The sequence below is a fragment of the Delphinus delphis genome, chromosome 2, assembly GCF_949987515.2.
Source record: "Delphinus delphis chromosome 2, mDelDel1.2, whole genome shotgun sequence".
Classification (NCBI taxonomy): domain Eukaryota; kingdom Metazoa; phylum Chordata; class Mammalia; order Artiodactyla; family Delphinidae; genus Delphinus; species Delphinus delphis.
Window position 1 is genome coordinate 102591605 of NC_082684.1, and position 25231 is coordinate 102616835.

The window sequence follows — 25231 nt, forward strand, 5'->3', positions numbered from 1 at the left end:
TGGCCAAGGCACACGGGGAGGCCCTGTGGCCTGGACATCCTCGCTTGTAACCTGACTGCACTTCCGATTCTAGGGGCGACTGGATTCGAGTGGGGCTCTGCTACCCCCGGGGCACCACCTTTTCTATCCTCTCGGATGTTCACAATCGCCTGCTGAAGCAAACGTCCAAGACGGGCATCTTCGTGAGGACGTTGCAGATGGACAAAGTGGAGCAGAGCTACCCTGGCAAGAGCCACTATTACTGGGACGACGACTCTGGGTGAGGACCCCCCTCCTGGCTGCAGGAAAGTGGTCAGTCTCATGCTGTCCCCCGGCCTTTCCAATAATCCTCAGACCTGCCGTGCCGTGGGTGCCGGTTAACGTAGGATCCTTTCCTAGGCACTTCTATTCTCAGACAGCTTGTGTCATCCACCAGTGACATTTTTAAAGCTGTGACGCTTTGGGAGTAAAGTAAGCACTCTGTTAATATACACACAGATTGTAATGAATATACCTGTTTCAGGGGGGAAAAAAGTGAAAGCAGTGAATCTTAGAACTGAGAAAATGTGGTACAGGACCTCAATTCCATACAACTTAGTCGGAGCAGATGATAGTATCCCTAATTTAGGGATGGGCAGGGACTTCCCCGGCGGCCCAGTGGTTGAGACTCCCCGCTTCCACTGCAGGGGGCACAGGTTTGAGCCCTGGTTGGGGAACTAAGATCCCGCGTGCCGCGCAGTGCGGCCAAAATTAAAAAAAAAAAAAATTAGAGATGGTCAAAGAAGGTACAGGACAAATAGGAATGCCTTGCTCCAGGGACACCGCACAAACTTGGCGCGGCTAGTTTTGAGCTCACACCTATCTGTAACCAAAATCCTCCCCCTTTTGCTGAACTGCACTAGGTTCTGTTCAGCAGGGATCTAACGGGGGCAGAGTACTGTCCCCGGAGACAGTGAGCGATTTGGTCGCCTCCCCTGAAAAGAGAGTATTCTGACATCTGCAGAATGCCAGCACGTCTCCAAAGCGGTGAAGCTGTCGCTAGCCAGCCCTCCGGGGACTAAGGGTAAAGGACTGTTTTATGGCCATTTTTTCCATTCTTGTAGTGAAATCAAGGGTAATGAGACAGATAGAAGATGCTTAGACATATCTATAAAGGTAGGGCTTTCTCGGTTTGATTAAAGGAAAATTCAAATTTGAAAGTCAGAAGCGTAAGTAAAAATGTTGGGGGGCTTCCCTGGTGGCGCAGTGTTTGAGAGTCCGCCTGCCGATGCAGGGGACGCGGGCTCGTGCCCCCGTCCGGGAGGATCCCACATGCCGCGCAGCGGCTGGGCCCGTGAGCCATGGCCGCTGAGCCTGTGAGTCCGGAGCCTGTGCTCCGCAACGGGAGAGGCCACAGCAGTGAGAGGCCTGCGTACCGCAAAAAAAATAAAATAAAAAAAGAATAATGTTGGGGTTGGGGAAGCAGCAAGCAGCACCCCTTTTCCCACGTTAGTTCTAAGCCAGTGGTGGAGCAGGCATGACAGCAGGTGAGGAAGGAACTGTCTGTCCTACTGATGATGGAGCTGCTGGGGAACAGATCTTCCCAATGCTGTCCCCGAGTGCACCTACCCAGTCCCAGGCAGCCCCGAGCAACCAGGGTCCTCCCCACTCAGAGCCCAACTCCCAAAACTTAGGGTGCAGGGGGAGCAGACCGGAGTCCGCCTCTCTACGGGCTGACCTATGTACCCCCATCCAGCAACCACACGAGTCACTCCACTTCCCCCGGGAAGACATCAGTGAGGGGATGGGCCGGGGCCAGGAGTGTTTAGAAAAACCCTTCCATGTGAAAACCAGAGGGGAATTAAATATCCTTCATACAACAGCAGAAACGATCAATATTATGATTTTAAAAATGGTAATAAGGTGAAAGTCTTCATAGCACCACCTGTGCACGATTTCTTCTTTTATCGATAGGATCGTGAGAATTGGGATGTTGCAAAGGTGTGAATTTTTCAAACGGAAACGGCCACTGAACAAGTTGAACCTTTTTGATCAACACATTTAAAAATTGGCGATTTTTCCCCTTTAAGCAGATTTTGCTGCTTAATTCAACCGTTTTGTTGGTAGCTTAGTTAAGCATACCTGTTGATTATTATGCTGCGCTTTAATTCAATGGTAGCCTTAGGGACTGTGGGCTGGGTTACGGGATGTCTGTTGCCTGTGCAAGAGCCCAGAGTCTTGGGCTTTGTGAATTCTTGGGCTGTTTTCATGATCTTTCTGCCTTACAGATGTGTTGCTCTTTCTTACTCACATTCAGAGCACCTGCTTTCAATGGCTACCTTCTATTCTGCTGTGGCCTAGGACACTTGATAAGCAGCTTGTTACAATTGGGGGTAAAATAAAAAGTAAGTAGGCTACAAGTGAAGGGGTCCCGAAGTGTGACATATATTTCACACCCTGAGTCACCTCTGTAAATCCTTCGAGGTTAAAAAAAAAACCACTCGGGTGATTTCATCTGTGTCCTGGAGTTTGCCAGATGCCACCTAAGCGAGGTATTGCTAAACTATACATAAGCGTAGTATGCAGGTGCACAGCCATCAGTAGGGCTGCTCTGAAATACTACCTGGCCACAGCCAGGATCTGAGCCCAGGCTTACTGACGCCAGGGCTTCCCAGTCCAGCTGACTAGGACACATCCATGTCGAAGGTGAGGATTAGAGAGGGCAGCTGCTGTCTGGAAAATAAGGAGCGGGAGCTAGATGGTCTTCTAGTGCCCTCCAGTTTGGATAATTTGATATACCATGACAGCGGGGAAACCTGAATACTGATAGTCTTGTGCAGAAGCCCTAGGAACAGAGTCTCTGGGTCTCTTTCCGGGATTTTGCTCATGACCTTGTCCCCTGGGGTGGTTTCTGACCTTGTGTGGGAGCCTCTGGTGGAGAAATGATGACAGGCACCACTGAACGGGCTTCCTCCTAAGCAGCTCAAAGCTTCCCCCGCCCCATGCAGAGCATGGAATGCAGAGGAAGAAGCTCTGTTCTCAGCCGGGGCGAGAGATCCCCCAGCAGTTCTTCCACATGAACACTATATTCTATTCAGGGGTTGCTTGATGTCAAGAAACGTAAAGCCACTCGAGTGAACTCAAACAAAGTGGAGGTGTTCCTGAGAGGGAAGCAGGGCATCTTCAGGAAGTCATCCCAGCTGGGCTTCCTGGGCTCCTGTGCTGGAAACAGCCAAGCCCTAGGGACCAGATGGCCCGCCCAGTTCTGCTTCCCACTTTCTCCTCACATTCACACACGTTCCCTCGGTGAGCATTTTCCTCACCAGGCACAGGGTTGGGATGGAAAATCCCAGCTCTGTCCCCTTTGTGCTGTGTGGTCCTGGCAAGTCACTTCACTTCTCTGAGCCATTGGGATCTGAGAAATTGGGATGATAACAGTGCTTGCTGGACTGGATTGTCTGAGGATTAAATGAGATAATATGTCAGTTTACGGCATGTGCATAGCACGGCATAGAGTACGTGCTCAGAAAATGAAGTGTCAGTGTTAGCTTTTTCTTCAATGCATTTGTTTTTAATTTCTCCAGCCACATAAAACCTTGTGGTAGGACTTCCCAGGTAGCGTAGTGGTTAAGAATCCACCTGCCAATGCAGGGGACACGGGTTCGAGCCCTGGTCCGGGAAGATCCCACATGCCGCAGAGTAACTAAGCCCGTGAGCCACAACTACTGAGCCTGGGCCCTAAAGCCCACGAACCACAGCTACCGAGCCCGCGTTCTGCAACTACTGAAACCCGCATGCCTAGAGCCCGTGCTCCGCAATAAAGAGTAGCCCCCGCTCGCCGCAACTAGAGAAAGCCCCCGCGCAGCAACGAAGACCCAACGCAGCCAAAAATAAATAAAATTAAAAACAACCCCCAAAAACCCTTGCGGTAGACACATCCATTTTGTAGGGCCCACCGGCTGTAATCACTGTGTCCAGCACGTAGTTCTGGGTAAATGCCTTTGGGGGAGGAGGGGTGGGGGAGGGGGGTGTGGACACCGAAGGGAACCACCCGCTCTGCTCCTGTGCACAGGCTGCTTTTCCTGAAGCTGAAAGCTCAGAACGAGAGGGAGAAGTTCGCCTTCTGCTCTGTGAAAGGCTGTGAGAGAATAAAGATTAAAGCTCTGCTTCCAAAGAACGCCGGCGTCAGCAACTGCGCGGCCACAGCCTACCCCAAGTTCGCGGAGAGGGCCGTCGTGGACGTGCCGATGCCCAAGAAGCTCTTTGCTTCTCAGCTGGTGAGTGGCCGACAGCGAGCCCGGGCCCTCCGAGGGGCCCAGACCCCATCAGCGTCCTCTCCGGACATCTGCTCCGCTCCTTAGACCGTCTCCCGTGACCGGGGGTCGGGGGCAGTGAGGGGGAAGACCACCCATCGGGCCGTACACTTGACTCCACAAACCTGAAGGCCACACTGGGTTTTGTTTACTTTCCAGACGCCCAAGGACCACTTCCTGGAGGTGAAGATGGAAAGTGCCAAGCAGCGCTTCTTCCACCTCATGAACGACTTTGCCTACATCGAAGTAAGCAACCCTCACCCCTGCCCAGAGGGGCTTTGCTCACGGAGACGTGGTGTCAGTTTCCTAGGGCTCTTGTCACAAAGGACCGCAAACCCGGTGGCTTAAAACAACAGAAACTCATCCTCTCGCAGTTCACAAGCCAGAAGTCCCAAGTCGAGGTGCTGGCAGGGTTGGTTCCCCCTGGAGGCTCTGAGGGAGGGTCCGTTCCAGGCCTCTTGTAGCCTCTGGTGCTGCCGGCAGCCCTGGATGTTCCTTGGCTGTAGCGGCGTCCCTCCAACCTCTGCCTCTGTCTCACATGGTCTCTCCCCCATGTGTCAGAGCCTTACACCTTCTTCTGCCTGTAGTCCTTATAAGGACATCTGCCACTGGATTTAGGGCCCATCTGAAATCCAGGATGACCTCATCTCAAGATCCTTAACTTAATTACCTCTGCAAAGGCCCTAGTTCCAAATACGGTCACTTTCACTGGTTGCAGTAGACGTATCTTTGGGGGAGGCCGTCATTCAGCCCACTACAGAGGTTTGCAAGGCACCGACTGAAGTGAGTTTTATGCGTTGAAGAGCCGCACCGGTGACCTCTGTCTTCAGAGTCTGCGTGGGAACCCCCGGGGCAGGAGAACCTCGGGGCTCTGCTGCCTTTGGGACCCCCTGCATCACACTGTGCGCTGCTTGTTGTCTGCAGGTGGATGGGAAGAAGTACCCGAGCTCGGAGGACGGCATCCAAGTGGTGGTAATGGACGGGAGACAAGGGCGCGTGGTGAGCCAAGCCCGCTTCAGGACCGCCATCCTGCAGGGCATCCCGTGGCAGCTCTTCAACTACGTGCTGGCCATCCCCGACAAGTGAGTGTGCGCCTCTGCTTCGGGCACTGGCCAGTGGCGCCGCAGACCCCCGCCCGAGTCCCCCTCCCTGTCCCTGAGACCTTCAGCACAGTCCGGTCTGAGAAGGCTTGGGGAGTGGCCACGGTCTGCCCACACATCATGGGTGCTGGCTGGGAAGCTTCCCTGCCTGGGACCTCTCCCTTTGGAGCCAGGGCCACGGTGAATGTAGGTCAGGCTGAGGCGGACGGTCTACCCAGCTACAAATGGGAAGCCTGCCCTGGCCCTGTGCCCCCATCATGACCCACTCTCGCGGCATGAGCTCATCCCCTCCCATACTTTCAATATGATCCAAATGCTCGTGGCTTTTGGGAATCTCCAGCCCAGATCTCCCTCTGAAACACCAGGTACTTTTAATCCAACTGCAACTTGGACCATGCCACCTGGATGTCTCCTATGGAACTGAATTCTCATCTTTTTTTTTTTTTTTAACCCCCCAAACCAGTCACTCCCCCTTTCCACGTTTTGGTGAAACCATCATCTTCCATCCGGGCAGCTAGATGAGAGTCTGGGCATCGCGCTGGGGCTCTTGTCTTTCTTCTGTTTCGCCACCACCACGCCCTATAACCACATCCTGTCAACCCTACCTGCATCGTTGCTCTCCTGCTAGGTATCCTGCGGCATCCTCTGCATCGCTGCTCTGTCTGGGGCCTCCCTGTCTGCCACCCACACTGTCGGCAGTCACCCAGCAGGCTCCCTTGTCCAGCCTCCCCCTCGCGAATCCACCCACCGTACTGGGGGGTTGAGCTTCTTAAATACACGTACCTCCTGTCCTTCCTAGAAATCTTTGGTAATTCCCCTTCCACCTTCCAAATCTAACTCACATATCACCTCTTTGGTGAGGTCTCTTCCAATCCAACCAAAAAGTTCTACCTACCCCCCGCACCCACAGGACCAGTGGACGTACTACTCCTGCATCTAGGGTATGGACTTCTTGATGTGGGGACCATATCTAACGCATATTTACATTCCTAGTATAATGGGTGGAGAATTCACTCCAAAGCCACAACCTGGCATAGCAGACAGTCTAAGCGCTTAGCGTGGTACCTGTCATATAGGAGGTGCTTGGTAAATATTTATTGACGAAAACAAATGTACTACTTCTACTTGAACTAGACTCTTATGTGAGATTCCAAAGAATGGGGTTTTGCTTAACCACCTTTTGTCTCCACTCTCTTCCCCCATCACAAGCTTCTTTAGCCTGACATTTTCACATGCAGATTCATACAGAAGGACCAGATTTGCCAGTTTGGGGAAATACATGATCATTTAGAGATTTTTAGTTTTCATGCCTTTTGGGGCCAAAGGACTTTTTCTGGAAATGAAACAGGATGCAGAAGCCTGGAATCAGAAACTGAAATGCGGAGCTGCTCTGCTTAGAAGCAGGGGTGAGAGGCGTGGGACTACCCCATGCAGGGCTGCTTTCAGCCCGTGCTGCGGCCCTGGTGCACCTTGCCAAGTACCTGGTGTGAGCCGTGCCCTGGGTTGGCACTGGGTACCCAGATAGGAATTGGGCACCACCAGACCCCGCTCTGACCTCCGGGAAAGCGGCAGTAGATGGGGCAAGGCAGGTCCTGCCCCACTGTCACCGCAGGCCCAAGCCAGGCCGCCCCCCCCTTCCACCCCCTCCACAGGGCCAGCCTTGCCACTGCTCGCACCCAAACCTTCAGGGATGGTTCCCAGGGGCTGTCTCTGCCCAGCCACCCCGTGGGGACCTCCGTGCTGACAGATCAGGGGCTTGGAGGGCATGAGATGCCCATACGAGACAGACAGGGACACCTGAAGTGTGCAGGCAGCTTCTGGGTGCTGTCAGGAGGCTGGGCGCACGAGAAGCTCTGTCTCCCTGTCCTGCCCCTGGGAGCCCCGTCTGGAGGGCATGAACTTTGTTTGAGTCCAGCCCAGCAAGAAGGCTTAACTGAGCCAAAGGGATGTTAGCTTTTCTTCTGAACGGGAACAGAGCCCGAATCCAAAGTTGAGGATGTGTTTGCGATGCTCCCTGTCTCCTTAACAGGCACAAATCCCTCTGCTTTCCTGAAGAGCCAGATGCAGTCCCCAGCTCGCTTCCCCTCTGTTCCTACTGCACCCAAGCTCTTTGCCTTTTAAGAGCTTGCCTTCTGCTCCCAATGGGACCCAAATGGGGGTAACAGCAGCTTCCAGAATCCTATACAGTTCTTCCATGTCTGGACTGTGGTCTGTGGTTACAGGATTCCTCTGAGCTGCAAACTAGAAGCCCCAGTCGGGCCTCTGCCCCTGTTTCTATTCCTGGGGGAGGTGTGCACTTCCTGCCGTCTGGTCCAGCAGGCTGACCCTGCCACCACGACGGCGGCTGTTTTCCCAGCACTTTGGCCTGAATGCAACCAGGGCAGGGGAATGGAGACTTTTTGCTCCCAAGCTGGGCTTTTGCAAGTCAGAACCTTCAGGCTGGGCATGCCCATTGCTCCAGGCCTCTGCCTCCGCCCAGGCACCAGGCACGGCTTCCCCTTTGGCAGGTCCTCTCAGATACTTGGTAACTATTTGCCTCCCTCACCCGTTTTGTAAAATGGAACGGTAACACCGTCCTGCCTGAGCGGAGGGAGGGTGTGAACCTAAGGGGTTAACCCTCCTCCGAGCACAGGCTGACTCCCCACTCTGGCTTCTCCCAGCACCATGTCTCCATCTTGTCCTGCTCAAACAGGGTTTGCATATTTAAGTGAAGAGACGCGTGCTGCGATCGTTTGTGTGCCCGGCCCTGTCGTAGGTGCTGGCCCCCAGATGGGGTGCTCGGCGTACCTGCTCTGTCCTCTGTGGGGACAGACAGGGAGCAGCAGGGAGCTGAGAGCAGGCGCAGAGAAGGCCACGGGCACCAACCGCAGCCAGATGTGTGGGAGGGCGTTCAGGATGTGGGTCATCACATGGAAAGAGCCGGTCAGCTTGGCACGCGGGAGGGGCTGCCTTTCCCCAGTCCCTGGCGGGCCTCTGGGCACTGCTAGCTCGAGTCCCACGAGGCACAGTCCAGCATCCCTCCCAGGGAACCCCCGCATCCAGCTTGTCGTCGAGTCCTCTCATCCATCCCTTCTTGCTCAGCTCCATAGTTCTCATGGCATCGAAGGGAAGATACGTCTCCAGAGGCCCGTGGACTCGAGTGCTGGAAAAGCTCGGGGCAGACAAGGGCCTCAAACTGAAAGGTAAGGGGTGTAGACGGGGCCCTACCCTGACCGTGAATCCAGATGCCCAGGGCGCAGGCTGCTGCTACCCGCTGCTGAGACCAGACCACTTTCCCCCCAAACCTGGGTGGGGTCTCAGAATCCTCAACACAACTAGTGATCTGCAGGTGTGTGTGGGCAAGAGGCCGCCTTGTCCCCATTCCTGCCCCGCAGCGACAGCATTCCAACTTGTGACCGGACACCGGAAGGAAATTGCTCGAGCTGCTCACCTGTCGACTCAGCAGGTGGCCCTTTTTTTTTTCCACAAAAGTATCAGCAGAAAAGTGGCTCAGTTTGACCCTCCTACCCAGTTCCTGCTACTCCAATCGGCCAGGGGCCCTACGTCTTCTGCAGCTTCCCAGCTCATGGCCAGCATTTGTACAGCCCTTTGCAGTTGGCAAAGCTCTCATTTGAGAATCTCATTTGAGAATCAAGGTCACACAGCTCTTCTGCCATAAAGCCTGGCACAGACCCCTTAGGGAAGACGCCAGCCAGGACAGAAATGTCAGCATTTTATTATCGTCACTGCAGACTGTGATGGGAGAGTCCTGGGGGAGGTCGAGAGGCGAGGCCGAGCAACGCTCCAGATAGATAATAATAATAATGTCCGTTGTCGTTACCATGTAATGCTCAGCCTTGCACCTTGCTGAACATCCAGTAACGATCTCAGTTATTCATTAATAACCTGTGTGACAGGTACTGTTATTTCCACTTAAGGTGAAGAAACAGAATTAGTTAAGTAATTTAAGGTTAGAATTTGGATCCTTATTTTTTCGAATCCAAAGCCAGCCATCCTTAGTGGCCATGCCATGCTGACTGCAAAACACATCAAAGCTAGCAGCCTATCTATCATATGGGACGCTTATCCCAGGCAGCTCTCAGAGAAAAATCAGGAACAGTGAAAGTCCTTCAAACGAGCCAAAAGAGAACACAAGGAAAATAGAAGCATCTTCTCCAGCCTGGCCCTGAAAGCATTTGGGGGCCTCTGTCCTTTAAATTCAGACCCTGTTGCCCAAAGTTGATGAACGTAAAGGTGACATAAGTCAAGGGACACTTTCCCAGTGGTGACAGGTGTGTGCTGCCTGCCAGGCTGGGCCGTTCGTGAGTGCAGACATGGACCCCCAAGTCCCTCGGATGGGGTCGAGCTCTGAGCTGTGAGCCAGAGGGCCCTGCGTGGGGCTCGAGTTCTGGTCTGGGCTGCACCATCTACTAGGTGCCCTTGGGCAAATTCCTCCACTTCTCGGAAATCCCTTCTAAAGCCACAGAATGTTGGAGCTGGGCAGAAATCTCGTAGATGCATGCCATTATTTGACAGGGACACGGGGCTTCAGGGACGGGCAGAGACTCGCTGCTAATTGTAGGGTCAGCTCCAAGGTGGCTGGGGTTCCCGGGAGGTCTCCTGTGGGAACCAGAGAGCACTCTGCACAGGTGGCTGGGAGGCTCAGGTGAGACCCCGTGTGCCCCGTACAAGCCAATGCCGGGTACCACCAGTAACCGGCCACAAAGCTCTTCCCGGGGGGCGGACAGTCCAGTGTGGCTAGAGGAGGGGGTGCCTGGTACGGGCAGGTGAATGGTGATGGGGAAGCCTGGAAGGTGGTGGCATATAGCCATGCTCTTGTGAAGTTTCTGCTCATGTGACGTCACTGCTTTTCAGAGAAAATGGCATTCGTTGGCTTCAAGGGCAGCTTCCGGCCCACCTGGGTGACTCTGGACACCGAGGACCACCATGCCAAAATCTTCCAAGTTGTGCCCGTCCCCGTGGTGAGGAAGAAGAAGCTGTGAGGACCGCTGCCACCTCAGCGCTGCCCTCCAGTGGACTCTGACGATGGACTCCCGGCAGCCGCCTGGGGCAGCCTGGCTGGTCCCCCAGCCCCTGTCCAGCAGCTGCCGGGGAAGGCCACGTGTCAGCCCTGATGGGCCAAGGGGAGGGTATCAGAGACCCCTGGTGCTGTCACCTGCCCTCACTCAAGTGTCTACCTGCAGCCCCAGGGGCAGTGTTGCTGATGCTGGAAACCTTCTCTTTCCTGCAGCCTCTTGGGTGCTTCTCTCCTATCTGTGCCTCTGCGGTGGGGTGGGGGGTGTGTGTGTGTGTGTGTGAGGACCGTACGAGGAGACCTGCGCTGCGCTGGCAGCAAAAGTCCACTTTGGCGGGAGCTCTGCCCCAGCTGGGAGGCAGCCTGGAGGGGGCGCTGGGTCGTCCACAGATCCCCATGCTCTCCAGCACGCACGTTAGGGTGGTTGGTGTAGGAGGAAGAGCCCTGGTCCTAAGGAAATCTTCATTCCTGTAAGCAAGAACCGACCTCCGCGGGATTCGGAGCTGGCGTGCAGACCGGGATTCCGTCTTCCGTTCACCAAGATGGAACCGGCTACCCTCGGAGAAGGGCGAGCCTGCGTCCGGAGGGGTTCAGCCTCTCAGGAGGCTTTGGCACCCAGCTTGGGAGTTGGACTAGGTGACTTTTAAAGGTCCTTTCAGTTCTGAGATGCCAGAACTGCGATGCTGTGGCTTTTCACATTGTGCCCGGAACCCAGCAATAGGTGAGAACGTTCCTTCCAGCCAACATCCATGATGCTGGGTGCTCCGGGCGTACAGGATGGAGCGGTGAGAAGCATTGCCTAAGGCAAGGGGCTCGCAGTCTGGTGGAACAGGTGGTTGGGCGTGTGTACCTCTGATGCCAAGCGGAGAAAGCCAAGAGAGGTAAAGAGGAGGTCAGAGGCAGTTCCCGGAGGGAAAGAGCTTACGCGCTCAGGTGGTCAGGAAGCTTCCTGCAGTAACGAAGGGCAGGGGCATTTGGGTGGGCGGAGATGAGGCAGCCTCTGGAGTGGTTCCTGCCCACATCTGCCGAAGATGGGTGACTTCAAAGTCGCCCTTTGCCCTCGACTTGCTGGCCACCCGTAATGGAGAAGCGGGCATCAGAGGGGGTGATGGGCTGAGCTCATTATGGCCAGAGCACTGGGTCAGCTGGTCCACCAACCACTCCAAGAGGGGGTGGAGTCAAGTCGAGAAAGGGGAGCTCCTGCATCGGGGGCCCTGAGAGCCCTCGCGGAGGCCCACACGGACACACTCACACCTCAGTGAGCCTGGGGTTTCAGAGCTGGAAAGGACCTTAGGAAACACCTAGTCCAAAGCCTTTGTTGTATGGATGGGACACATGAGACCCCAAGCTGGGGAAGAACCACACGGCCAGGGCAGGGCCAGGACGGGAGCCCCACTCGCCGCACTTACTGCCACACCACGCTGCCTCAACAGCCGGCCTGAGTGGCCTCGCGAAACGGGGGCAAGTCCCCTTGAAGGGAAAGATCAGAATAGGAAAGAGAGTTGGCCGATGACTGTTTCTCTCCTGGTCCTCTGCTTGCACAAGGGCGCCCTCCTCTGGGCTGTGGAGGTCCTGCAGCCTCCGCTTGGCTCAAACTACCTGCCCTGCCGAGCCGGCGCCCAGCAGCTGCGGTCACCGCACTGGTGCTACCTGCTTCTGTAGGTCTGCAGGCGCGCCCAGCAGACACGTTTTCGGTGAGCCAGCTAGGTGGCTCCGGGATCTGAAGAGCTTTGGGTCCACCCCAGGCCCTCTCAGTCACTGCCTAATAACCTGCTCTCTCCCTTGCCCACCTTGGAGAGAGCAGGAGAGCTTCCAGAGAAAGAAAACTCTATCTGTGGCTTATACTCCCTCATGAGGCACCAGGGTCGCTCTGGGTCTCGTCCCCTTTCCTGCCCCGACCACAAATTCTTTCCTTCCTTGGCACCATCTGCCCAGCTGCACCCAATGAGACTCGGCCCAAGAGTTCACTGCCCAGGTTGAGCCAGTTGCCAAAGAGGTCTCCCCCACTAGACAGGTCTTTCGCTGCTAGGACGTGACGGTGGGACTCTGCCGCTTAAGACCTGGCAGCTTCAAAGGCCCGGGTCCCAGGAAGGACCTCTTCCAGGCAGGTCAGAGGCCATGGGGAGGAGAGTTCAATGACCTCGCGTTCTTGTCTATAGTTCTGTTGAGTTTTCCTAAACTCTTAATGCAAGGGTCTCATACTGTGAACCACTTAGGATGTGATCACTTCAGATGGCCAGGAATGTTGACTGTCTTTGGTTCAGTTCATGGAAAAAGAAATACCTATTTGAAAATCCTCAGAGTTGTACATATGTCTAACAGTGCAGGATCTGTGCATAAAACTTTCCTTCCTAAACCATTCACCAAGAGCCCGTGTCTGGGCATGTTCTTGGTAGCACAAATTTTCTCGCTGCTTAGAAAATTGTTCTTGTTGTTCTTTCTGTCTGTAAGCCTCAAAATGAGTTAGGCCTTTAAAAAACAAAAAAACAAAAAAAAACACTCCTCTGAAATGCTTGTCTTTTTCCTGTTGCCGAAATAGCTGGTCCTTTTTCGGGAATTAGATGTATAGTGTGTTTTGTCTGTAAACATTTCTTGTAGGCGTCACCATGAACAAAGATATATTTTCTATTTATTTATTCTGTGTGCACTTCGAGAAGTCATTGTCAGAGAAATGAAGAATTGTCTTAAATGTCATGTTTGGGGATGTCCTTTGGACCACTTGAAAGGGGTGTACCCAGGGCCTTCTGCTTGCAGCAGAGGGTATCGGCTCTGGTTTGGAAGATCTTGCTGTACCATAGTAAACATACAAAGGATATCATCCACCTGTCTGCGTGTTTTGTTTTCCATTAAAGTGGGCCTCATTTTAAGCCAGAGAGCTACAGAAAATAAGATTGAGGAAACCTCCCTTTGCATCTGCCTCTCACTTCCGAGAACTATTCATGTGTCAGAGTCCTACCTTGTCCTGCCCTAAGGGGGCGCCCACGAGAGCAGGTGGAGATGGTCCTAGGAGAGTGAAGATGTCGTTCATGTGGCTGGCCGCATCCAGGATGCGCTACGTCCTTCTTACTCCTAAGCCATCAGTAAGCTGTCAGGGCAGCACCCTCTCCGAGGGGAAGCCAGGGGTCAGCAGTCTGGACTCGAAGCCAGACTGTTTCTTCCTCATGGGCACAGTTTGGTCAGAGGCCAAACACGGTATCTGAGAAGAATGTGGAGACTGAGGTGGAGAAATAGGTCCAAATCAAGCTGCCAGACAACAGGGGCAGAAGCACCTGGGCAGAGGTGAGAGGGGCTCGGGGGGCCTGGAGAGGAGAAAGTGAGAAGCTTAGAACGGGGTTAAATGGGAGGGTCTTAGAGCTGTGCTCTCCAGCAAGGCAGCCACTGGCCACACGAGGTCACCTACATTGAAATTAAGTAAAATGAAATACAAATAAAAATTCAGTTCCTTGGCTGCACTAGCCACATTTGAAGCGCTCAATAGTCCACATGTCTAGTGGCTACCATACGGGACAGGAAAGATATAAAATATTTCCATCAACAAAGCAAGTTCTTCTCTTAATGATTTCCAGGAAGCTTCTGGGGCTCATACACTGGACTTTTTAAAAAATCTATGCTCCTAATATGTGTGTGTGTGTGTGTGTGTGTGTGTGTGTGTGTGTGTGTTTTCAGTCCACTTAAAGCGGCTGGCACCAGACTGGTGCTATCAAATTGTCAATAAACAAATGCAGTCGTCTCTCGGTAACCGCAGGGGATTGGCTCCAAGACCTCCATGGATACCAAAATCCGAGGATACTCAAATCCCTTACAGTCTGCCCTCTGTTTCTGTGGGTTCTGCATCCGGGAATTCAACCAGCCTCTGACTGTGTAGTATTTTCCATCCGCGGCTGGTTGAATCTGCGAACACAGAACCTGCGGATATGGAGGGCCAGCTGTCCACCTGACAGAGCAGCCTGAGCATCCGAGGTCAGTGTGCAGTGGCAGGCACACGGGCCCTGCCCTCCAGAAACTTCACCTGGAGGGAGAGCTCACATTTGTACACTCATTCAACAGCTATTGCTGGGCACTTGCTCTGCGCTGGCGCAGCACAGAGGAGCATAAAGGAGCGCCGTGGGGACCCTGCAGTCCTCACGCCCAGCGAGTGGTGTGTAAGAGCTCCAAGTGCAGGGAGGAGTTATCAGCTGGAGTGGTCAGGGGTCAGGGAGCAGAGGTGGGACTGGAGTCAGCTTGGGAGACAGGGTCAGACGAGGGATGGGGCCTTTTCATAAGAGGCACAGCCTGTGGGCAGGGAAAGTAACCAGAGGTGTGGGCTTGAGGATGGCCGGGCATAAACCAGAGAGCAATCCTGAGAGGGAAGATGGGTTGGCCAGACGTTGGGCAGGTTTTAGGGACCCCTGGATTTGACTATGGGAGGGGGTCCCTCGTGACGCCTCCGCCAGCAGTTTCGCTGCTGGAGTGAGTGCACAGCCCGCTGGTTCAGTCGGCGAAGTCAAAAAGGCATTTGGGAGGACTGGGAGACCAGGCTCAAAGCAAGTGCTGGTTGAGCAACAGGAGACTGCAGCCAGCTCAGCACACGGAGCAAGAGATAGCCCAGAGTGGAGAGAGAGGACGGACTTGGGGGCCCCTCCCACACTTGTCTCTTCAACAGTCACCAGACGCCCAGGGGAGTCACTGCCAGGCTGTTACGTGACAAGGTGAGCACACCTAGCCCCTGTCTGCATGGAGACAGCCATAAAAATATGGAAGCAACCTAAGTGTCCATTGACAGAGGAATGGATTAAGAAGATGTGGTACATATATACAATGGAATATTACTCAGCCATAAAAAAGAATGAAGTAATGCCACTTGCAGCAACATGGATGGACTTAGAGATTATCATACTGAGTGAAGTAAGTCAGAAAGAGAAAGACAAATAGCATATGCTATCACTTACATGTGGAATCGAAAAAAATAGCACCAATGAACTTATTTACAAAACAGAATCAGACTCATAGACATAGAAAACAAATTTATGGCTACCAGAGGGGAAGCGGCAGAGGATAAATTGGGAGTGTGGGGTTAGCAGAGGCACAGTGCTATATATAACATAAACAACAAGGGCTTACTGTATAGCACAGGGAACTGTATTCAATATCTTGTAACAAACTATAATGGGAAAGAATTGAAAAAGAATATAGAGATATATATGTATAAACAAGTCACTTAGCTGTACACCTGAAACAAGCACAATGTTGTAAATCAACCATACTTTAAAAAAAGAAAAGAAAAGAGAGGAAGGTAGGAAGTTCAGAAGAGTGCAGTATGCTCTGGGGGTTCCCCTCTCTTACGGGCTCGTCCCTAAGCAAGGGAGGGGGGCCGACAGAACCCCTCATGGGGAGACCGGGAGTATCTGCAGTAGGGAGAGACTGACAGTTTACTTCTCAGTGCTTACTGAGCCCCCAGACTCACAGGCCACCCGACCACTGCCGGAGCTGGGGAGGAGAATTCTCTGGTGTCTTACTTCCCTGTCATTTGGGAGAGTAGAGGCTGAAGGTGCCTCTGCCCTCGTCCTGGGGTGACAGAAGGTGGATGCAGGCTGGAGCTGCCCAAGGTTCCCAGGAGAACAGCCTCTGGGTAAATGCCCCTGCACCCGCTGGCTGGGTAAGGATGCATGAGGTTTCCATGCATCAAGAGCACATCATGGAGAGACTTCCCCGGCGGTCCAGTGGTTAAGACTCCGAGCTTCCAAGGCAGGGGGTGTGGGTTCGATCCCTGGTTAGGGAACTAAGATCCCACAAGCCGTGCAGCCAAAAAATGAATTAAAAAAATTTTTTTTTTTTTTTTGAAGAGCGCATGTGGAGCTCAGCGCAAGTAGGCTAGCTTGAAGGGACCCTGCCCCAAACAGCTGTCTGCTCAGGTGAAGGGATACCTGGCAGAAAGAGGCTATGGGGCATCTCCAAAGGCAGGAGCTGAAAAAGGAAGAGGCGCCACCCGTATTCAGCTGGGAAATGTATTGCTCAGATCCAAGTGGGTAAGGGAGCATTTGGGAAGAAACCAGAAGACATCCCGTGCCAAAGAGCCATAACACCTGCCATAACAGAGAGCACTTAAGGACAGTTTGCAATAGCACAAATTACTGAAGACTTTTTACCCCTTTTCCTCTAATCCCCCTGCTCTGTGCCCCAAACCGGTAGGAGCCAGCAGGAATGGGGAATGATGGGAGAAGTGGAGTGGGAAGCAAGGCGGAAGCAGAGAAAAAGAACAGCCCCACTTCTCCACCCCCATCTCCCCTGCAGGGGCTCAGACAGGGCCCAAGCAGGTGGAGAGCAGGTAAACTCGCTTTGGGGGAAGGAAGAGAGAGCCCTGGTTTTTAGCCTTTGCTGATGTCCATGGTGTAAATACACTCGTCGGCCAATTTCCAGCTACAGTGGTTTCATAGCCAGATCCCAAGATTCCTATTTAACCACTGGTTCTGCAAGCTGGTACCTGCTGGCTTCAGCGAAGGAGTTGAAGGCGGCGCTGAGAAAAAATACAGCTCTGCTAGTTTGTATCCTTCAACAAAACAATTACAAGGAGTGGAAGGGAAGAGTATAAGGTTTATACTCCCCTGGAAAGTATCATGTCGACTCCCTTAGAAGAAGGAAGCTGCTCAAACAGAGTTTTGCTTGTTTATAGCTCTTAAACAGATCTTTTTTCCCCCTTCCGACTCTAGAGGGAAAACACTACACCAGGTTGAATAATACTACAATGTTGGGTATGGAGAACCTCTCCTAAGCAAAACCCCAAAGGCGAAATCACCAAGATTCGTTCATAGGATGACATAAAATTATTAAAATTGTAAATAAATAAATTGAGGAAATGAGTTTAAAAAGACCAGAAAACCCAACTGCCACTTTTGAAGAGCCTGGAGCAAAAGCAGGAGGTCGGGAGCAAAAGCAGGGGGCTGTGCATGCGCCCTGAACACACCACCACCTAAGGGGTGGGCGAAACACCTAAGCCACCCCCCTGGCCCGACCCCTGGACACACCCCTACCCTCACCCCATATAAGGAAAAAGCTTGCCCCCTCTCGGGGAGCGAGCAAACAAGGGAACCTGCTGTTTGTTCTCACTCCCCAGCCGCAGCAGGGGCCCCAATAAAGCCTTGCCTGAGTTTTCTGTCTGGCCTCTGATCAATTTCTACTGTTTGGGGAAGGCCAAGAACCCTGGTTGGTAACACACGTTTGCAAGGCCAAGATTATGGCAGGATTATGCTTCTGTTGGGGGTCCCTGAACTTTATTCACATAATGTGCAAATGGTCCCTTCATTAAAGGATTGGTACGATGCCATCTGCTTTCTACTGGGACTCCGCCGATATTTTATATGTGAGACACTCTTACAAAGCAGTAAAGGAAGGGTGGGGAACACCAAAAGAAAACAGGAAGGTGTCAATTCACAGAAAAAGTCTATAAATGGGAAATAAATATATGTATTTAAAAATTCAGCCTCACAGCAGTGTAAAGCAACTACTCCAATTGAAAGAAAGAAAGAAAGAAAGAAAGAAAGAAAGAAGGAAGGAAAGAAAGAAAGAAAGAAGAAGAAAGAAAGAAAGGAAGAAACTTTAGTCCGAGGTGGGGGGGAAATAAAAAAATAAAATAAAAGAGTCTCTAGTTAAAAAAAAAAAATTCAGCCTCATTGGTAATTATAAGATGCAAACTGAAACAACAGGGAGATACTATTAATCACCTATCAAACTGAAAATATTGCGAAGAATGCTACAAGGCAAGAAGAAACAGACATTCTTAGATGAGGACAGAAAAATAATTTGGTGCACCTTTTCCATAAAGCAATTCTGTATTATGTAAAAGTGAATTGAAAATATGTGCAGACTTTGGCTCCAAAATTCTGCCCAAGAATTTATCTCAAGAAAGAGCTGGGACTTCCAGGTGGCACAGTCGTTAAGAATCCACCTGCCAACGCAGGGGACACGGGTTCAATCCCTGGTTCAGGAAGATCCCACATACCACGGAGCAACTAAGCCCATGCACCACAACTACTGAGCCCACAAGCCACAACTATTGAACCCACACGCCTAGAACCCATGCTCTGCAACAAGAGAAGCCACAGCAATGAGAAGCCCATGCACTGCAATAAACAATAGCCCCCTCTTGCCGCAACTAGAGAAAGCCCGCGCACAGCAATGAAGACCCAACGCAGCCAAAAATCAACCAATAAAATTAATTAATTGATTGATTTTTTTAAAAAAGAAAGAGCTTACAGTAGTGCACAGCATTTGTGACAAGGATATTCACTGCAGCATTTTATATGATAATGAAAACTTTGAAACAATCTAAATAGTCAGCAATCAGACTGGCTACACTGAGATACAGTCCCTTTCCCAAAATGAAGATTAAAAATGACTGTTGAAATGTTGATAATTATGAATGCTGGGTGATAAGGAACGGAATTCATTATACCACTCACTCTAGTTGCATGTTTGTGTGTACATTTAAAATACTTCCTCAATAAAAAACTTCTGAAAGTTGGAAATAACTATTTAGAAAGTACTTAGCATTACGGATCAAGAGCTTTAAAAATAGTCCTTTTCATTGACCTAGTAATTATTTATCTGGGAATGTAGCCTAAGGAAACAAAGCTTAGGTATAAAGATGTTCTTTATGGCATTATTTATAATCATTTGACACGTTCAAAGCACCTCAACGTTTGACTCCACGGGAGCGACTAACTAAATTACGGTCTCATTTGATGAACTATTACACCTCACTGAAATAATATTGACAAAGAGCTTGTAATAACAAACTGTGCATTTGCAAAGTCAGTTGCAAAATCATTGTGGGTTCTGTAAGTCACAGAATATTACAGGCTCCAAGACCTTGGAGCTCAATTGGCCTGGCATTCTGCATGTGAGAGATGTTCTCAGACACACAGACAGACAGACACACACACACACACACACACACACACACACACACACCCCTCCAAGCCCTGCTACCTCCACCAAGCCCACACTCGCGTTCCTTCTGATGGTGCCAGTGCCACAGCCTCCAGGCTGGTCCCCCAGCCTTCGCACCTCCTCCTCCCTCCCCATCTCCCTCCTTCCTGATCTTGCCTCTCAAAAGCCCAAGGAACTAGTTTGCGATAGCAAAGGCCTCCTCGGTGGCCGCTTCCCTTGGTTAAATTCCTTTGGTGAGAGTTGTCTGGTGCATCTGAGGTACAGCAGAGGTGATCCATTCTAGCCCGGGGCATACATTGATTTAAAATTAGAAGTAGGGGCTTCCCTGGTGGCGCAGTGGTTGACAGTCCGCCTGCCGATGCAGGGGACATAGGTTCGTGCCCCGTTCTGGGAAGATCCCACATGCCACGGAGCAGCTAGGCCCGTGAGCCATGGCCGCTGAGCCTGCGCATCCGGAGCCTGTGCTCCGCAACGGGAGAGGCCGCAAAAAATAAACAAACAAGTAAATAAATAAATAAAATTAGAAGTAGGAGCCCAAAGGCAGAAAACACCATCTTTGCCCAAGAGAATTTAAAGGAGGAGCAAAGATCTTAGGGCATTTGGAAAGAAGCTTCTCTACTAGGGGTTCAGGGACCTCCTTGGTGCTGGAATGAATTCCTCTAGTTCAGTTTCTTCCAGACCTTGGTATGTGGATTCCAGGCCTGGCAGAACTTGTCACCCCTGTTTATAGAAGTGGTGAGGCCCAGGGACATCACATTGGCACTCAAGGTCATCCAACGTGGGCTGCAACAGGAGGCTGGGATCAAAGGGGCCTCCGTGTTTCCAGGCCCATCACTGAAGCCTCGCTCCCCACAAGGAAGAATGCCGGTTGGCGGGCCCAGCAGATGAAAAGCAGGCCAGATGTCCCTGGAATTCCTGACATTCCAGGAGGGCAGCCCTCCTTGCGGCCCCAACTCCAGGCCTCAGATTTGTGGGCTCAGAAACTTCACCCTGGCAACTTCAGCAAACTTCTCTGGAGGAAAAAAAAAAATTGCTCTGAGTGTGCTAGGGCACTGTGCACTAAGATCTAAAAATCCCGCAAGGGGGGCTGCTCAGGTCCAGGGTTTGACAGAACTTGAGTGATGGCTCATTGATAGGCTTCAATCAATTCAACAAGATCTAGGGAGAGTTTACCACGTGGCCCCAGCTGCCAGCTCAGATTTCCCCAGATGCTGGGCCGAGTGGAGAGGGCCCCGGAGTTTCTGGCTTATGACACTTGGATGAGACCTGAAATCTGCCCCCCGGAAATTTCCTTGTCCTACCAAACAGCACAGTCAGCCTGCAGTCCATCCTGGACTAGGGCAGCTCTGCCCCTAGTCATTTTCAGGGTGACGCCACGTGACCTAAGCGTGAAGGTCCTCAACAATGCAAGCATCTGGGAGTGCGGTGCCAAGGAGGTGGGAGCAGTGGATGTTCCCGCCTGAACAGAAGCAGACCCACTCTGCTCTTGCATACGCTGCACTGGGCAGATGGCCATTCTTCCGGAACAATCTCTGCAGCCCATGCAGACTTCTATCCCATCCCCCTCCTTAGGCTGTGGTGCTCCAGTGAACAGAGCACTGCCTCCAGAGGGGAAGGATGCCATTCCTTCCTTGCTAGCAGTGACCTTGGGCCAGAGGCTTAACCCTACGAGTCTCTGTTTAATCATCTAAAAAAACAAACAAGGGCTTCCCTGGTGGCACAGCAGTTAAGAATCCGCCTGCCAATGCAGGGGACACGGGTTTGAGCCCTGGTCCAGGAAGATCCCACGTGCCACGGAGCAACTAAGCCCGTGCGCCACAACTACTGAGCCCGTGCTCCGCAACAAGAGAGGCCACCACAATGAGAAGTCCATGCACCCTGCTCGCCACAGCTAGAGAAAGCCCAGGTGCAGCAACAAAGACCCAACACAGCCAAAAATATAAGGAAATAAAATGAATAAATTTATAAAAAAGAAAAATACAGTAACAGTTAACACATATAGAATGCTGTGTTAAGCACTTCACGTGGATTCACGCATTTAATCCTCACAACACGTCTATGAGGCAGGAACTTTTATTAGTGCCCATAGCCTTAAGCAAGCTTAGATGATGTGCCCAAGATGATCCAGCTCCTAAAATGCAGGACCTGGCAGTGCAACTCCAAAGCTGTGCTCTAACGGGCCTCACACTAACAGCTAGCAAACTGCAACCCTGCAGGGCTACGGAGAGTAAATGAAATAAAGTATGTCAAGAGCCTGCACACAGTGGACGCGCAATGAACGGAAAGGGACATCGAGCATCTTTTAATGCCATGTGTAAACACCAGGAGGGCAGGGGCTTTACTGCCTTGTTCGCCTTCACCCCCATCACCGGCTCAATTCCTGGATCTTGTAGGTGTTCAGTAGGTACATACGTGGCGAGCGGGTGTGCAATGAGGCCAGGTGGACAGGAGCAGCCGTCTTCCCAGGCAGAGCCCCACGACCTGAGTTCGAATGCTGGCTTTGACACTTCCTAGTGGTGCGACCGCGGAAGAAATACTTAACTTCTCTGTGCTTCAGTTTCCCCGTGTGTAAAATGGGGGTGATGCTATAGTACCGACTGCACAGGGCTGCTAGGAGGATGACGTAAATTAATTTACGTAGAACAGGACACACAGAGCAGATAATCTTTTAGGTTTCAAACAGAAATCCAGAGAGAGGCATATGCAGATGTTCACAAATATTTGGCAAGCACAGATTGAGTGATCTGTTCATTAAAATAATAGCTGAAGAATTCTGCCCGAACGGTGGGCGGCAAAGTCAGAGCTTCAAGCAATGTGGATGCCGCGAAGCATGCCGGTCTCTGCTGCCCCCTAGTGGACATGTCCCTTAACTTTTTTTAAATTAATGAATAAATGAAAATTTCTATATTTATTTTGGTTTCTTTGTTTTTCTTTTCATTTTATATTGGCGTATAGCTGATTAATAATTTTGTGATAGTTTCAGGTGCACAGCCATACATATACATGTATCCATTCTCCCCCAGACTCCCCTTCCATCCAGGCCGCCACATAACACTGAGCTGAGTTCCCTGTGCTATACAGTAGGTCCTCGTTGGTTAGCCGTTTAAAATATAGTAGTGTGTACATGTCAATCCCAAACTCCCTAACTATCCCTTCCTTCCCCCCTTCCCCCCTGGTAACCATTAGTTCATTCTCTAAGTCTGTATGTCTGTTTCTGTTCTGTAAATAAGTTCATTTGTATCGTTTTAGATTCCGCATATAGGAGATATCATGATATTTCTCTTTCTCTGTCTGACTTACTTCACTCAATATGACAGTCTCTAGGTCCATCCATGTTGCTGCAAATGGCATTATTTCATTCTTTTTTATGGCTGAGTAATATTCCATTGTATATATGTACCACATCTTCTTTATGCATTCCTTTGTCAATGGACATGTCGATGGTGTCCCTTAATTTTTGACTTGATTTTCTTTCACAGGAAGATGCTAATGGTCTCTTCAGGGGGACCCCTGCTCTAGAGGGTTCTGGCCAAATCACTTTCCCCAGCTGTGCCTTGGTTCTCTGGATGGTGAGGCGGAAAGAATGAACATTTCTAATTTCTACTTCGCCTGATAGGGGTTTTATGAAACAGGCAGAGCACTGGCTGGTTCTGTGATCAGAGGCGAACCCCCTCCCCCTCCCGTTTCACCTGTGAACAGGAACCGCCCACACCTCCACACCTCGAGGTTCACACAAGGTGGATAATAATGGGAGGCTGGTGGAAGCTCTCAAGTCCAAAACGTGTTTGTTGTAGTCATTACCATCCACATCTTCCTCCTCTGCTCCCCAGATGAGTTCAGCCAGGCCTGTTCTTCGGGACTTTCCTCCCAGACGTGCACCCTCAAGGACCCCCAAGTGAAGAGCCCAAGCTTTGGCTACTGTCAAGGCCCCTCCGCTTCAAGCCCTGGCCTCACCCAGCCTGGTCAACAAGGTACCTCGCAGTAGCATCACAGGAAAACATTTTTTTCATCAGCTTTCAGTCAAAGGGTTAATTTTTATGTTCAATAAGGAGCACACACATTACAAAAATTGGAGATGAAAAAAAAGATTGGAGTGGGCAAAGATGCCCTCCTTGAGCAAACTTGAGTCAGGTTCCTCTGAAGCCTCATCTCAACTAGGCCTCAACCTTGGCCTGCTGAGCCCTGTTTAGCGAAGAATCCTCCCAGGTCAGGTTAATCCTCCCGCGCCTTGAAAACTCAGCCTCGGGCCAGTCTGGTAAGAATCCAGTGAGGCCAGGTTAGCAAGCATCCCCCTACCCTTGACAGCTAATCTAATTTTCCATCCACGGACCCTCTCACTCTGCTCTTTGACTAACTGCATTCAGAGTTGAATTCAATCTCTTTCCCCTTTTGCAACAGTGGTAAATAAAATCTTCCTTGCCAATTTTAACAAGTGTCTAGTACAAAATTTTTCTTTAACACAGTCCACCAAGAGACTGAGAAGCATGCAAATTAAAATAAATTAACATTTTATACCTCGAACTATGCCTGGCATGTAGGTGATCAATAAATACTTCTGAATGAATAAATACATTAATGAATTAAAAATAATGCCCAATTCTAGTGAGTTTTTGGCAGAATGGATGGGTCTGCTCATATACTGCTGGTGACCGCGCAAACTGATATAATCCTTTCGGAAGTAAAATGACAACGTATAATAAAAACGTGCCCTTTGTTCCAGTAATCTTGAAAACAATACTAAAGGAGTCATCTTAAGGCAGAAGAGAAACTAATTTCAATGAAATTGACAATTTGGGTCACTAAAAAGAACCCAAATATTCAACAATATAGGAAGAGGTCAAGAGAGTGGCGATACAGCACAGAACGAGGGTCCTGACATCTTTGCTTTGTTTCATACCCTGTTTAGACAGACAAAAACAGAGAATAAAAAAAGTTAGAGTGGGGAGATCAGACCAGTTGCAGAAACTTCTTCAAAGCAGCTCTAGTGAAAAGCTCGTAAGGATCTAGAGCTCCCAGAATCCAGGAACAAGCAGAATCATCAAGACCCAGGAGGTCAGAAACTCAGGGCAAGTCCAGAAATTTCACCAACAGAAGCTCTGAAACCTTCACTCTAGTTGTCCCACTGTTGATGACTCAGCTACCAAATCATTCAATCTCTGGCGGAGAGGATCTGATTTGCCAACCAGGTGTGTGCCCAGGGTGAGGTCTGCACCTCTGGTCCAAGTGACTGTGACCATCCAAGGTGGGTGGGATAGGGGAGTAGGGTCACTCCTGCGAACAGGGAAGCCTTGGGATGACGCAGACACTCCTGGAAGGGGATGCGGATGAGACCCAGATTAGACTCATGCCCTTGTAAGTAGCAGAGCCACGTCTGACACTGCAGTCTGGCCCAACTTTCTCTGCAGGAAAAGGATGGGACTGTTACACAGCCAGTGAAATGTGAAATGTGAAGACCATACAGCAACAGGGAAACGTCATTATGATACAAGGCTAAGTGGAAAAAGCCAAAAATAAAATTCTGTTTCTGCTATGATGACAACTATGTGATTACAAAGTTCAGAGATAATAACCTGAAAGGAAGCTTGGTCAAATGAACAAGGCTTGAATAGCTGGGAGGCTGTGTAGGTGGGTGAATTTCTTTCTTTCATGGAGATCTTGTAACATCTGTACAATAAGGCTTTCAAGTCTTATTCTGAAAGTACAAACCTGGTAAGTCAGGGAATATTAACTCTTAAAACATGAAGAGGGCTTCCCTGGTGGCACAGTGGTTGAGAGTCCGCCTGCCGATGCAAGGGACACGAGTTCGTGCCCCGGTCCGGGAAGATCCCACATGCCGCGGAGCGGCTGGGCCCGTGAGCCATGGCCGCTGAGCCTGCGCATCCAGAGCCTGTGCTCCGCAACGGGAGAGGCCACAACAGTGA

General features: G+C 51.1%; 1 protein-coding gene across 1 annotated transcript in view; it reads left to right on the forward strand.

The window, feature by feature from the left end:
* CEMIP (cell migration inducing hyaluronidase 1) overlaps positions 1–13389 on the forward strand; it is a 163160-nt gene extending 149771 nt beyond the window's left edge. The window contains exons 24-29 of the mRNA XM_060005332.1: positions 74–259; positions 4031–4235; positions 4431–4517; positions 5196–5353; positions 8453–8553; positions 10226–13389. Coding sequence (XP_059861315.1) covers positions 74–259; positions 4031–4235; positions 4431–4517; positions 5196–5353; positions 8453–8553; positions 10226–10353 — 865 coding nt within the window. The 3' untranslated portion in view covers positions 10354–13389. The remainder of the gene's footprint in view (positions 1–73; positions 260–4030; positions 4236–4430; positions 4518–5195; positions 5354–8452; positions 8554–10225) is intronic.
* The last annotated feature ends 11842 nt before the right edge of the window (positions 13390–25231 follow it).